Below are 16,229 nucleotides of genomic sequence, written 5' to 3'. Positions count from 1 at the left end.
TTGAGGTGGAGGGGGGTTAATCCCATACTTAAATCAAAATAGCACTAACACAACTTGAGATTACTCAACCATCCAAAAATGCATCACTCGCCCATTAGAAGACCCCTTCAGATATCTAGGGCCTGGTATGGGCCAGGCACTGAGACACCAGCATGTGGTACTGCTCCCGTCCTCACATAGCTGGGTGGTGCACACTCACTAACAGAAAATGGGGACACAATGAGGCCCGGGCCGCAGCGCCCAGGCTCTGCCAAGTACACAGAACGGACGAGCAGCAGCCAGAGGGTGGAGAGGTGAGAAGTACAAGCAGAGGACAGAAAGGGCAGCGTGCAGTTCCCAGGACGTCAACGGCCCAGACCAGGAAGAGATTTGGACACAGCACAGAGGGCTGTGCAGGAGGGGTCAGGGGACGGGAAAGGCAGGAACAGGACAAATTCTAAACTGTCTCATAAGCCAGGGACGTCTCAGAGCTGTGAGACAGGAGAGGGACTGAACTCTAGCCACCAGACCATGGCTATGACGTGGTGATGACGGGGAAGAGGGGCTGAGCAGGCAGAGGTCAGGAGCAGGGACGACATACGTGACAACTAATTTTTAAGGACTAGTTACTAAGAGACATGAGGACTAGCTCTCGGATAACTGGTGAAAGTGAAAGAACATAACGGCAGACTATGTGAAGGGGAAACCAAGTCAAGATGGTGGCTGGGCTCCAGGAGGAGACAGACAGGGGTGCTGGGAACAGATGTGTGGGGCACAGGAGGAACACGGAGTACGGTTGAGGGTCAAGGAGAACAGAAGCAGCTCTTCTGTCCAAGCCCCTCTGCACTGAGGATGCGGCGCATAAAATCCCCGCTCAGGGCCAGGACGGAGCATGGTCCACAAAGGGCCAAAAGTCACCCTGAAGCCCCAGTGGGGTTGGCTTCCCCACCAGTACTGCAGCTTAAAAACACTAAAAGTACCATTTTATTAAAAACAGAGGACAGAACTCCTTAACCCTGTCCCAAGGCATTTGCACCCCCCACTGCCCCCCACGGTGTAACCACCACACGCGTCCACGTCTCTCCCTTAGCCGGGGATTGCTTGACTGCACCTGTCTTTCCAGCTTGAAGGCAGGGGCCGGAACTTAATGGGATTCGTTAAGACATCAAATGTCCATCTGTGGGGTCGGCCAAATGTTGTTAGTTACGAGACAGTGCAGCTTAGCAACCTCCTTATAAACAGGCAGCTATAGTTACTCCTCAGAGGCTATTTCATGAAGCAAAGGGCTAGTTTTAGGCACAGGCCTCATGGGGAAAATATATGCAGCACAGCATCCCGGGACGAAGAGCATGGACGGGCTCTGGAGGATCGAGTTGGATCCCACCCACACTGTCTGTGCCCACAGCCTCATCTGGAAAGTCGGGGTGTTACAAATCTACCCAACAGGGCTGTTAGCTCCAGGAACGCAGGTCTAGCAGCTGGTATCTCATCACCACCACACCCTGATGTATCTGGTAGGGTTTGAGGACAACTGTAAGAAGGAATCAAGGAAGGCAGAGGCACATGAGGCCTCCATTTTCTCATCTGTGGATCCTGCGTCTGAAAATTCCTGACCCTGAATTTGTCTGAGGTCCCTCAGCGGGGGCCGGCTCTCCCTTCCCTTAGCTGGCCCATGACCCTGCTCTCACGTACTTCGCCTCGGGTCAAGTTCTGTTCTAACGCCCTACCATGGTGAGCTGCCCTAATTAGAGCTAGTGACACCCCGCACACAACCCGGAGGCCACCAGAGGGTGCAGAACGACGCGCCGTGGGAACGTGCTCAGTGAGGCAAAGTCAGAGCCCAGCGGTTCACACTGCTCCTCCTCTTGCGCCACACATCCCAGACCCAAGCTGAAAAACGGCCTCAACAACAGGATCAGCATCTGTTTAGAGGAAGGCGGTGAGAAAGACGAGGACTGTACTGTGGGAAGCAGAGAGGAAATATTTTAGCTCCCTTATTTCTAGCCGCCTACTACACAAACTGCAAGTGCGATTCATAGCAGCAGAACTCTTTACAAAAGGAATCCTGTGTGCCCTAAGCATCCATAGGACACCTGCTGGCCCTGAGCGGGCGAGCTGCCCTTTCTTGCTTAGTCTTTAGCGCTGCAGACATGTAACAGTACGTCTGAAGTATGACTTTGATCAAGAAGGACAAAGGCTGCCACAATAAACAACCACAGTAAATCCTGAAAAGGCATATCATAAAACAGAATGAAGGTTCTAGGTTTTGTAGGGTTACATGTTCATAAAATGCGATTTTTCTGAAGATGTACACACTTCAATCCAGAAACAAATTTCATGAGTGATTCTAGTTTCTTCTCAAGGCTCTTCAGTGTTCTTTGAAATACTGACATCTGTTAAATATATTTCTTATAAAACTATTTAGACTAAGGCAAGATATGCTCGCCAAGGAATTCTTGTAGTTGTTTTAATAAAAATAATACATCACAGGGGCTGGCCCCGTGGCCGAGTGGTTAAGTTCGTGCGCTCCGCTGCAGGCGGCCCAGTGTTTCGTCGGTTCGAATCCTGGGCGCGGACATGGCACTGCTTGTCAGACCACGCTGAGGCAGCGTCCCACATGCCACAACTAGAGGAACCCACAACGAAGAATACACAACTATGTACCGGGGGGCTTTGGGGAGAAAAAGGAAAAAATAAAATCTTTAAAAAAAAAAATAATACATCATAGGGGCCAGCCCCGTGGCTGAGTGGTTAAGTTCGCACGCTCTGCTTTGGTGGCCCAGGGTTTCGCCGGTTTGGATCCTGAGCACAGACATGGCACCGCTCATCAAGCCATGCTGAGGCGGCAACCCACATGGCACAACCAGAGGCACTCACAACTGGAATATACAACTACGTACTGAGGGGCTCTGGGGAGAAGGGAAGAACAACAACAACAAAAGGATTGGCAACAGATGTTAGCTCAGGCGCCAATCTTTAGAGAAAAAAAACCTCACTACAGACAGACACCACTTCGTCAGGGCCTCGCCTAAGAAAACGGCAAAACCCACCCAGGTGTCAGCCCTCTCCTCCAACACATCATCACCGCACGCCTGGAGCCCAAAGTTAGGTTCCCGTGCCCATGGCAGGGGCAGTGACGACCACTCACCTAGTAATAATCCTAGGAAGCTGTCTTTGAAATTTTAAAGCAAAACGAGATGTTAGTTCTAAAAGTCAAGTAACAAAAACGTTGAATGGACACTAAAGCTTTTGACTTGACACTGCAACATTCTGTACCCCACACTCGAGTGGCTTCTTTCAAGTACAAAGACAATAAAAAACAGAAAAAGCTGCTCCTAAAGTTTAGGCCTTTAAACTACATCCCCAGCCCTGGGATGTAACCAGTGGGAGCAGACACAGCTCACCCGCACCTGTGTGTGTGGGACTGCACTGAGAGGTCAAGATGAAATGCATCTTCCTCTGCTAAGGGCTGAGGTGCTCTTTCCCTCTCTTTAAAAATCCGTCCTCAACAAATTTACTCACTATACGAGAACCCTGATAAGCTGCCTCCAAAAAGAATCCAAACACAGGTAAATTACTAAGAATTAAATCACATTTCACAGTGGGGAAAGGACAAAATAGCTATCCATACGGGAGAATACAAATTAAGACTCTGTACCTCACTCAAAAATTGGAGATGGATTAATATTTTAAACATTTTTTAGAAGATAAATATATAGAGGCAGTAATTCTCACCCAAGATAGAAAAAGACTTAGCAGAATTGACTAGCTAAAAACTTGCTGTTTCTGAACCTTTCATTCCTAACAACCCATGTTTTACAGGCCATGTATTGAATGAAAATTGAAATAAAAAATACAAGTGACTTAGAATCAACAAAATTGGAGCCAGTGCCGGCGGCCAAGTGATTAAAGTTCAGCGTGTTCCACTTCAGCAGCCTGGGTTCAGCTCCTGGGCACAGGCCTACAGTGCTCATGCTGTGACAGCAGCTCACATACAAAATAGAGGACAGGCAACAGACATTAGCTCAGGGCAAATCTTCCTCAGCAGGAAAAAAAAAAAAGAAGAAGAATGTTTTATAAGTCGAACTCAAAAGTAATTTGAAAACTCATTTGTGTAGAAAAGACTACAAATAAATATACTGCAGAAGTACAATTAAAGAGAATAGGAAGAAAAAGATTAAAATTAATAAGGAGGCTTGGAAAACATTAAAAGCTATTGTTTTAAGAGGGACTAATAAAACAGATAAGCACTTGAAAAGCTTCAAAGAACAAATGTAAATAATGAGAAAGAAATCTAAGTACCGACTGATCAAAACATCAAAGGTCTCAATAGGATGGACACGTTCGGTGAAAACAGAACTTAGTAAACTGATAAACCAGTAATAATAAAAAATGTTAAAGATATCAGTAACTAGAAAACGTGCCAAGACCAGATGGCTTCACTGGCGTGCGGAATCGCACCTTGGGCACAGAGAAGCTGGGACGCTTCCCAACGAAACAAGAGCAGGCTGACCACCAAACCACGATCCAGGCGTGACCCTCCCGACAGTCAGAAGACCAAGGCAAAGTTCAAGCCGGAGAACCTGGCACTGCCTTGTCGGCTTCTTTCTCAGTAGGAAGAAACAGGAAGAACTACAAGCACAATCCCCACAAAGTAAAACAGTACTAAAATGAGCCTAGTGGGAACAAGAGAAAAAGTGCCTCGGATTAACAATTAGGGCTAAAGGATGAGAAAATCTGTAGGGTTTTCCAGCTATATATAATATATGATATCTTTTAGGAAAAAAAGGTCCGAGTGAGCCAACAGCACACTAAAGTGACTGGACACAGGACAATACTAAACCTGATTTTCTTACTGATGATATACAATAACAGCCAGTTAGAAAAGAAAATACGTGCCCATACACAGAGAAAGTTCCCAGCCTCATCTAGCCACACTTTTAAGAAATGTGCACGTCTAAAGAAAAACACTATTAATTTCACAGCTGTATGTAAAACAAGATTTTTTAAAAGGCAACTGTGCCATACTGTTCCTGGATGTCAAGGTTTCCCCAGAATCTATTAATTTAAACTGACTGGGCAGAGCTTGAGTTTATGGGGCTTTTCCTTTGAAAGTATAACTCCCAACAAGTGCTGGAAAATGACCTGCCCTTTCAAGTAACCACTACAACTGATACCGTGTGATCGTGGCATAAAATAAGACCAAAAGAAGACAAGAGTCCAAAAATAGCTGTACTAACAGAAATTTAGTAGATATTAACACTGGCAAGAAATCTGGGAGGAAGTCAGATGTTTTCAACACACAGAAACATTCCAAGTAAATTAAAGAAGAGACAAATATATACGAAAAGACATGAAGAAAATAGAAGATACTCAGTTGTGGAAGACGTATGATATTAAGCCAAAGACCACAAAAAAGATAGACATTTCCAAATAAGAAATTAAGACTACTACACAGTAACTCAAATGAACAAATGAGAACTTGACAGGACAATCACTTCAAAAGCGCAGGCAAAGGACTAATAAACTTCACGTCACAGGGACCTATGGAATCTGACAAAAATTCCCCAGAAAAACAAGCACATACCAGCTCCCACACAAACAAGATGCTCCACCTAATTAACTAACCAAAGGAATGTAAGTGTTAAAAACTGTTCACAATGTTAGCAAGCATGTGAGGAATCCACTGTTGATGGGAGCATATCTCGTAGAAGGTAATTTGTGACTATCAATTTTAAACACACAAGTCTCTCAACCCCATCGTTCACCTTCTAGGGACCTACTTTAATGGAACTACTCCAACAAGAACATAGACTCTATGCAAATGCCTCAAAAGTTACACGAAGAAATGTATACCAACATTTTGCCTGGCTGCGCAAGAGACTCGCACCAAGGCCACAATGGGTGCAAACGACCAGCGAGCACAAACTATGGGTGGGGAGAGCCCCCCGAGCTGAGTACTACCTGACCGACTCAGGACACCAGCCATTCTGAAACCAACTGAAAATCCAGTCACTGCTTGGCGGGGACTGAAGCAAGCTGCTGGCCTCTATGGGAACTTTCCCTCAGTCTCTCCCGAACAGCCCTTCATGCTTTCCCAAAGCCCTTTAACACATCACAGCTCAACTGTGCATGGACCTTCCAAAGAGTCCACGGGCCACGGACAAGGGAACAAGGGGGCTCAAGTGCCATATGAAGAACATCAATCATCCTCTTTCAGTTCTAGATTCCAGGTTCAGAGCCCTGGCATCACATACAGCAGCCTGGAAAGCCTAAGGGAAGAGGGTATCTGTTTTGGCTCAGGGTTGATTGGCAGCAATGTTCCTCATTTGACAAGCAGACGGAGTGGCCAGACAGCCCAGCTTCACACAAGCTTTGGGTGCGAGCTCCCCATCACCCTCCAAGCCCAAGAGAAAGGACAGCTCGCCTGAAGGCATACAATGGAGAAAAGAAAGTCTTTTCAACAAATGGTGCTGGGAAAACTGGAAAGCCACAAGTAAAAGATTGAAAATTGACCATTCTTTTTCACCATTCACCAAAATAAACTCAAAATGGATCAAAGACCTAAAGCTGAGACCTGAAACCATAAGGCTTCTGGAAGAAAACGTAGGCAGTACACTCTGTGACATCAGTATTAAAAGGATCTTTTCAGACACCATGCCTTCTCAGAGAAGGGAAACAACAGAAAGAATAAGCAAATGGGACTTCATCAGATTAAAGAGCTTCTTCAAGGCAAATGAAAACAGGATTGAAACAAAAACACAACCCACTAACTGGGAAAAAATATTTGCAAGTCATATATCTGAGAAAGGCTTAATATCCTTAATATATAAAGAACTCTCGCAACTCAACAACAAAACATCAAACAACCCAATCAAAAAATGGGCTAGAGACATGAACAGACATTTCTCCAAAGAAGATATACTGATGGCCAACAGGCACATGAAAAGATGCTCATCATCGCTGATCATCAGGGAAATGCAAATCCAAACTACACTAAGATATCACCTTACACCCGTTAGAATGACAAAAATATCTAAAACTAATAGTAACAAATGTTGGAGAGGTTGTGGAGAAAAAGGAACCCTCATACACTGCTGGTGGGAATGCAAACTGGTGCAGCCACTATGGAAAACAGTATGGAGATTCCTCAAAAAATTAAAAATAGAACTACCATACGATCCAGCTAGCCCACTACTGGGTATTTATCCAAAGAGCTTGAAGTCAGCAATCCCAAAAGTCCTATGCACCCCAATGTTTATTGCAGCACTGTTTACAATAGCCAAGACGTGGAAGCAACCTAAGTGCCCATCAACAGATGAATGGATAAAGTAGATGTGGTACATATATACAATGGAATACTACTCAGCTGCAAAACAGAACAAAATCATTCCATTTGCAATAACATGGATGGACCTTGAGGGAATTATGCTAAGTGAAGTAAGCCAGCGAGAGAAAGATAATCTGTGTATGACTCCACTCATATGAGGAATTGAAAATTATGGACTAAGAACAGTTTAGTGGATACCAGGGGAAAGGTGGGGTGGGGGGTGGGCACAAAGGGTGAAGTGGTGCACCTACAACATGACTGACAAACATTAATGTACAACCGAAATTTCACAAGATTGTAACCTATCAATAACTCAATAAAAAAAAAAAGAGAAAGGACAGCGCACCAAGGGGGCAGGAAAAAGACAAATCTTCAGTCACAACATTGCAAACAAAAGGGAAAGGGAGCAAGGGTCAAGCAGGCAGAAGGGGCTCACCAGGAAACTACAGATCCCCCAGCAGGAGATGGAGCCAGGGCTGGATGAAGGCTGATCACGCAGCCTGCCATGCCAGCAGTCCCCGGCTCCTTTCCTGCACAAGCCAGAGGAATATTTTTATCAACCATTTTGTAAATGCAAGTTTCTTAACAGCTCTAGAAACGTTTTTTAGGATGAGGGACTCTCACCTCATCCCATTTTAGGTATAAATGCTTTTGAAGAGGTAAAATCACGTGCTGGTTGTTTATTTGTTGGTACAACCAGAAAAGAGTGGGCTTTGAATGTCTTGGGTATCAGAGCTTAACATTCCATGGATTGGGGGGTGGGGGGGCCACGGGTAGTGTAGTTTTTATATACTATAAGACAAAGCAGTCACACATTTAACACGTCCTTGAATATTCTAAGCTGCTCCTATTCCCAGGTTGTTTTTTGCTACAACTGTTTCCTAAAGAAAACTACTCTCTGTGCCTGGCTCTCCCAGTTAGAATTTCTTACACTCTGACATCACTGGTTATCTTTGCATGTGGTGGTCCAGTTTTCCTAGTAACTTTGTTTATATATGATATGAAATTGTGTATTAGTAGGACACGATATAACAGCTTATCGACATTTGAAGATATATGCACTGGCAGCCTCTTAAAGAAAATCTGCCTCCAAATTTTAAGCTGAGAGTCACTAGAATTACTACTTGGAAAAGACTATCACAACTATGACTCTTTTACAGTTTCAGGGTATACATTAAGAATTACGTACAAATTGAAATGTCTGTGTACTGATCCTCAAAACAACCAATAAAATCTCAACTATGAAAGAAAAAACTTGGGAGAAATGCCTAAGAAACGCGACTCAGACAGTTGCGAAATCCACATCAGCAGCGCCCACGCTGTGTGAGTTTGGGGGTAGAGGGATGACTGCCAGAGATGGTGCTTTGGCTTCTGCTGTTACGTCCCCCAGAAGGTCTGGACTGCCTCTGGAAAGACTGAAATCTGACCAATACCTTAAGGAACATCTTAAATAGGCCTCCCCTCCCTCCACGACCCACACGACCTACAGTACTCGCCAGCGCACTCACACCCTTTGTAGGCAAAGCGCTCCTGTCCAACCAAGTGGAGCTCTAGGGGGCAGAGCAGAGGCTCCATCTCACAGCTCTGAGCACCATGTGATCCCGCAGTGACCAAGAAAGATCTTCTTCATAAAGTGGGAGCCAACAGGATCCAGTATCACTTTTGCAATAGTATCTTGATCTCCAAGGTCCTTAACAAATCCTCTGCAGACTAGCTAAGAATAAGAAAGGCCTGTTCTCCCTTGTTTTCATTACTGTTCTTGTTATTTTCTATTGATGCTTTGAATGACCCTCAGCATCAGGACACAGCCACCAGCTGGCAGCCAAACAGAAGGGAAGGGGTGGGGACAATGGCATGATGGCACTGGGCTCTTTTTAAAGAGATAAAAATCATTCCTACTGGGATAAAAAAGGCCAATATGTAATAAACAGCAGTGCTTATGAGATTATGAAACTTAACACAAACATTCACTATTCAGTGGTCCAAAGAGAAAAGCTATGTCATAAACCAAGACACACCCCCAAGCCGTCCAAAACCAGACTCAGTCTATACTTGGGATACAAGGAGTGGAAGACAATGTACTCCCAGGTTAACAAGTCAGGGTTCCAGGGGTGTCAGACAAATGAGTGTGGGATGGCAATCACCATTCTGGGTTTACTCCACACGTACTTAAAAGAATCCTGAAAGTGCCATATGTGGGGAAGGAACAGAAAGAAAACTTCAGACAGAAATTCCTGCCTCACAGGGCCTGTATTCTTATGGGGACTGGACCTTAGAAAACGATTCTTCTGTTTTCTGAAAGCTACAAGAGGAGGAATGGGATAAAAAGTCTACGCAGGGTTCTGCAGCAAGAGCGTAACTCACCCACATTGGAAAACTCAGTGACTCCTTCAGAATAAGTGTGTCAGGATCAACTGACAGGCTGCACAAAGGCAAGGAAGCAAGTATTTACCCAAGCAAACAGCAAGGAAAGGCCTTTTGATGCCAAATTCCACCGCTAACAATCAAGACTCCAAAAGTGCCAGCTAACTCTAATTTCTGGAAATCAGTGGTCACAGTGATTTCTAGATTCCTGATATAGTAAGAGCTATTGTAACTTTCCCTTCTGTGACCTTTTTTTTTTAAGATTTTATTTTTTTCCTTTTTCTCCCCAAAGCCCCCCGGTACATAGTTGCATATTTTTAGTTGTGGGTACTTCCAGTTGTGGCATATGGGATGCCGCCTTAGGATGGCCTGACAAGCAGTGCCATGTCCACGCCCAGGATCCGAACTGGTGAAGCCCTGGGCCGCTGAAGCGGAGCACTCAACTTAACCACTCGGCCACAGGGCCAGCCCCTCTGTGACCTTTTCAAATGCCAAGATGAACACAGAATTTAGTCAAAACAAACGTTTTGCTCTATCAGATTTCAACTGTTGGTCATACTTAGTACCAAGGTCTACATCTAATTAATCCAACTCACTAGAATTGCAAAGAACAGCATATTCAAAGGTGTTGAAACAAGAATTAAAAGTCACCCATATGGCCAACTCTGGAAAAGTTATCTAAAACAAAAGGAGAATCATTAGATTCGACCTAAAGGATGCAGGAAATGGTGATGGAGGAACAATTTAATAATTTAAGCAAATGTTTCTTAGAGAACCTGCATCATTAAACTACCTAATCCAGAAGTATAGTGACCACCTTAAAAATACCTCAAAGGGTAACAGAATGTCGTACCTATACTTAAAAAAAAAGTCATTGGGTCATACAGATCAACTCCCTCTTACCCATACAATATATCAAGTGTTCAAATTCACTAAACAGTTTAAGGCTTGCAAACCTCCATCCTGTTCCTGAACATGCTGATAACTACCTTTCCTCACCACTGGGAACTAACACCACAGATAATACAACCACTTACAAACTACTACTGATGGAGTCACTGAAAATAAAAATATTTTTAATTATGTCATGACAGCTTAAAAAGAAAGACCAGTCCCCGAAGAGGATAATAATAGCTATTAGGTAAATGAGCAGGAATTTTAAAGCTTTAGTAGTTAATAAACAGAAACGAATATTGACTGGAGAGATGTCATCCCACAAATGGTGTCCCTCAAGCTTTAGCATTCTAGAAGCAATGACTTTAGCAGACTAGGCACACAGGTTATGAGTAACTTTATAAATTCTAAAGCTAACTGTGCAAGCTTCTAGAATCTGTCCTTTAAAGAGCTTCAAAGAAGGAGACGAACTGCCATCTACAGGACCACTGACAGCACGTGTAGAATAAAGAAACATTTGCCAATCAAACCTGGAGCCTTTGGAACCTGTAAATGAGAGGAGTGTGAGGCATAATCCATCAATGAACTAAATCAAACCACCTGAGGGGAAACTACAGGGGAGGAAAGGAGAGCCGAGATGAGAAACGCACGGCAGACTGCTATCCCCTCCATACTCGGCTTCAGGGAATTAAAACAGAAGAACTCCCCTCATTAACAACTGCTAACATCCCCGCCCGAACAAGGCTACCAAGCACACACCAAACAGAACACACGGCATGGGACAAAGCGGGCGGGCCCAGGCCGCGCATGGACTGTGCACACCGGACACACGCAGTTTGGAGGGAGCATTTCGTTTCCCTGTTTTCAAACGCATTCAAGACCACAGATTTTTTTTTTTTTTTTTTTAACACAGAAACTGCAGGGACTAACAAATGACCACAATCTGTAATGTAAATTGAATGCTATTCTTCCAAGTCATTCTTTGATTGAGTGATGCTACCAATGCTGGAAACAGCCTGACTGTTCAAAGCTGCTTTCACAGCACCCTGGACTTGCTGCTCCAGACTGAATGAACTTCACTGCTTTCAAAACCCCAGGAACCAGATCTGACAGGAACAAATAACTTCTCTAACACTATTATTAACTTAATCAAAGTGACAGTCCTATCAGCAGAAGTGCAGAAGAACAACAATTTTCTCGGACACAAATGATGGATGTTTGACTGTGATACTCCCCACAAAAATGATTCACAAAGAAGATACCTTAGGAGTCAAACCCCTTTTACTTGTAACACCAATCTGAGTAAACTGTTTACAGTTGCAGCTGTATTACACATGACCATCCCAGTTATGCTCACAAGTGTAAAACCAAGGTTATGATGAAATGCTTCCTGGGAAACCCTAACAATTATGGAATAGACAAGACCTCTCTGCATCTACCTGGTATCCCTAGGTACCACCAAGCCTGCTATATCAAATGGTTCATCCTACTCTGTAATGAAAAATATATAACTCTAAGTTGTTCCAGGTATTTACTTGAGTTTCTCACTTAGTAAGAGAGAAGCCATCTATCCTAATAACATAAACCAAAGTAGGCTTTCTGGAACTAAAATTCTATCTGTGAAACTGGATTTTACAATTACAACATTGTTCTCCAACGTGTGACCTGCCTACATATGTCCCTCATCCAAAGGTGCTGAGAGCGAAGACAACACATTTAAACATCTCTTTCATTGCTTGCCTTCTTCAACTGGCTTGAATACTCACATTAAATTTTGCAATGCTTTTTTAATAGCTTCTATGAGACTGTAAAAATTACCTTTTATTTGTTTTCAATAATAACACACGAGCTTCTTTAAAGATTGTATGGTACCATAAGCAATTTCCAGACGCTTTCCCACTAAGCCCGTGTTGAAAGAAATGTGTCTGTTAGAGAATAATCCTTAGTAACCTCCCATCCCTCCAGCCGTCTTCATATACCGCTTATTGCCAAAACAAAACCAAGTGGGTAGTTTAAATGCAATCCAAGTCTAGTTTAATACTCCTCTGGCAGAAATTCTAGTTATCAATGGTGATCGTGACAGATTTTACAGATTGAAAAACAAAAGTAACACCTTTATTTTGGCCCTCATCTGTATCATTCTGTGACCTTACCATGTATAAGGTCTTTAAATGAGCTGGCATCAAACGTAACCTAAAAAACTAGAACATACCTCGAAGAATGAAAAGCTGTATAGCTATTTCTTCCCTCCCCGTAGAAATATTACCATATTAAAATGTTTAATAAATTGCTAATTATTATTTAACATGAATAGAAAAATCTTCATATACTCTCCAAATACGCGGAAGAAAACAAATACATGTAACTTAAGTCCAGCATCCACCTTAATGAAGAGAACAAAATAGTAATGAAGTTGACACTAGAAGCCCAGGCACAAAATCATACACAGACACAAGAAGGCCACACGCCCCACTCCGGAAAGAATGCACCAAACACATTCGCATTTATTTTCTTTTTTTTTTTTTTTTTAAGTAAATGACAAAGACCCAGTTTACCAGCTTTACTTTTTTAAACCTAAGCTTAACATTACATATTTAAACAATTGTCAAAACTTACTAAGTTGCCAGCATTCATGCACAACTAGAAAACATCCTCAATTTATATTAAACCAGAAATGTATTACCATTAATGCATTAATATCTTTCACTACTAAATACTGAAAAAAAACGAAATTATTTTTGTGGAAGATTCATTCTGGCAATGTTAACGTCACAGCAGGCTGACACTACTCGGCTCACGTTTCAAACACAATGGAAAAGCAGGTCCGTGCTGGTGTTAGTGTACGAAAGAGTCACGGCCACCTTGGATTACGTTTAATAAAAAAGCAAAGTGCATACAGAGATTTACAACAATTTTAAAGACAAAAAAAAATGGTCCTATTATGTGGTCCCAACAATAAACTCAAAAGTCTATGACAAACAGGGCTCCGACGAGCTGTGTATAAATACTTTAGATTAGGTACAGTTATACTGAAAGTCGAGTTCGTTTGAAATCTTCAAAAAAATGTTCCTGTTAATCCTCAAATGGTGCTTGTTATGTTAACATTTCTGTTTGTTACATGCGTGCGTTGAATTACTTGTTATCCAAGCGCAGCAGCTGCTCCTTACCATTTATCGTTAGAGACTTTAACTGGCCATCTTCTTCAACTTCTACTCTTTCTTGACCATTCTCGACAATTCTGGAGGATAAAATGCATTTGAAAAGTTTTTTTTGAAGTAAATATATGCATATGTAAACATATTCACCTATGTATACAGATGTATATGTAATACATATTCATTATACATAATATGTATGTGAACGTATATGCATATTTTAAAGGACATAATTGCCAAAGACATACATGAAATCACTAATTTTGAGGCTGAAAAACACAGCTAAAGCCAACCTGTTGATGATAAATCTTTCCTTAAAGAGATTTATTCTGACACGTAAGCTTCATCTCTAATACTACAAGCAGAACACCGCATGTGCAGACACTATTAATCAAAATGGGAAAGGTTTTATTGCTAATGGCTTTCTATTTCACCATTCTAACAGTGCCAGCAAAACTTACGCATATTATTACACGTTAAACATGGCTCTAAATAAATACCACTTCTAATATATAACATTAAGCAAAAGCTTAAAAGTAAAAGCTCTAATTTGGAGATGAAGCAAAATTTCTCATGGTGCCAAATCTCACACACAGCCTGTACTTCACACTCTCGGGTGTGCAAAGGAAACGTGGCCCCAAGGAAACACTACCTTGCTTATTACAAATATGAAATACAGAAGACTGCTGTACCTCTTTGTAGTGATTTTTCTGCCATTAACAGTTTTAGTAGAAGTTGATATAGATTTGAAGTTGCCCATCCCACTACCACCAAACGCCGTGGAAGAGAACGAAGTGAGGCCCCCATGACCCAGTGAACCAAAGGAAGTAAATCCTGTAGGAAAACAGGAAACAAAGATTAGACACCAGTATGTCCAGTATTCATTTAATGCAAAAATTACTGAGTTTCAAAACTTCATAGTAGACATCTGATGTAAGCTGTGTAACTGAGGAGTAACTGAAAGCTCATACAGAAATAATAAAAAATACAGGAGAGTAATGCCTATGCAGTACTGCCACAGAACCGCAGGGAAGGGGAAACCCGCACTCCGCTGAATCCGTGGACACGTATTCCAGGAACAGAAGGAAGAACCAGCTCCCTCTTTGGAGGCGTATCCCTTGCCCCCTCTCCCTCTCTCCTTTACACAGTGCTTTGCTGGACCTCACTGGCATTTCACCCTATTCATGGATGGTCAACCTGGCAATGTGGATCACACAGGGAGTGGGATGGCAATATGCATCTTAATCTTAGAGGGTGACTTCACCACCAAAGAACGTCAAGCCCATCTATAATGCTTACCTTCTCCTTGCAATGTGACCACAGGGGGTGAAAATCTGAATTTCTAAAAAGCTAGGATAATTTTAGAATGAATACTACAAATTTGCTATAAACTATGGACAACGTTCTCAATTACATGGCAATCACACTACGGAAATCAAAAACTCCCGATTTTCACACGTCACACTTTGATTAAGAACTGGTTGGCTTATTAAAAGAGCTTATTACTTGTCCCACTTCCAAATCGTTCACATTAAAACAAATACCCCATACTCTCTCTAAATACGACTCAATCATCTAAGCTCTAATTTTCTAGGACCAGGGACATCCAAAAGAAATAGAATGTGAGCCAATAAATCATTTCACATTTTCTAATGGTCCCATTAAAAATAAAAAGAAGGGCTGGCCCAGTGGCACAGCAGTTAAGTTCACAAGTTCTGCTTCTCAGCAGCGTGGGGTTCGCCAGTGTGGATCCCGGGTGCAGACATAGCACCGCTTGGCAAAAACTATGCCGTGGTAGGCATCCCACATATAAAGTAGAGGAAGATGGGCATGGATGTTAGCTCAGGGCCAGTCTTCCTCAGCAAAAAGAGGAGGATTGGCAGCAGACGTTAGCTCAGGGCTAATCTTCCTCAAAAAATAAGTAAAAAGAAATTCGTAAAACTAATTTTAAGATTTTATTTAATCCAAAATATTCAAAATATTATCATCTCAATATCCAATATAAAAAACGAGACACTTTACATTCTCTTTCATATTCAGTCTTTGAAATCCAGTGTATATCTCATACTCAAAACACATCTCAACATGGACTGGCCACATCCCCAGTGCTCAACAGCTACAGGGAGCTGGTGGCTACCGTACAGGACAGCACAGGTCTAGAGCAAGCCAGGAGCCACACATCTACCTCCCACGTCAGCCACACGTTTCTTAAATGAAGTACTATTTTGTTGATATTTTTAACCAGCTTTCCTTCACCACCCCCTCCCACCTTTACTGTATTACACAGTATCTAATGAGAGGATTTGCTAGAGCAAAGTACCTTGAAAACTGCCCTGCATATTAGAGTCCGACCAGTCCATTTACCTAGATGTTCCCAGCCCAGTTTCTGGAGGGAAGAAGACTGAGCTGTATTAGCAGGACAGCCTGTACAGTAACACGCACTGCAATTCTTACCGCAGAGCATTTAAAGTAAACAGGAGAAAATACGAGAAAAATAGTTCCACTGA

General features: G+C 42.6%; 1 protein-coding gene across 4 annotated transcripts in view; it reads right to left on the bottom strand.

Annotated features, from left to right (window-relative positions):
- DNAJB6 (DnaJ heat shock protein family (Hsp40) member B6) overlaps positions 1-16,229 on the bottom strand; it is a 90,211-nt gene that overhangs the window by 30,957 nt on the left and 43,025 nt on the right. For all 4 annotated transcript variants that reach the window (XM_023640120.2, XM_023640118.2, XM_070266122.1 and 1 more), the window contains exons 7-8: positions 14,415-14,556; positions 13,735-13,805 (exon numbers count right to left, since the gene is read on the bottom strand). In XM_023640120.2, coding sequence (XP_023495888.2) covers positions 13,735-13,805; positions 14,415-14,556 — 213 coding nt within the window. The remainder of the gene's footprint in view (positions 1-13,734; positions 13,806-14,414; positions 14,557-16,229) is intronic.

The sequence above is a fragment of the Equus caballus genome, chromosome 4 (genome assembly GCF_041296265.1).
Source record: "Equus caballus isolate H_3958 breed thoroughbred chromosome 4, TB-T2T, whole genome shotgun sequence".
NCBI classification, from domain to species: Eukaryota; Metazoa; Chordata; class Mammalia; order Perissodactyla; family Equidae; genus Equus; species Equus caballus.
This window is presented reverse-complemented; position numbering and strand designations above follow the sequence as displayed.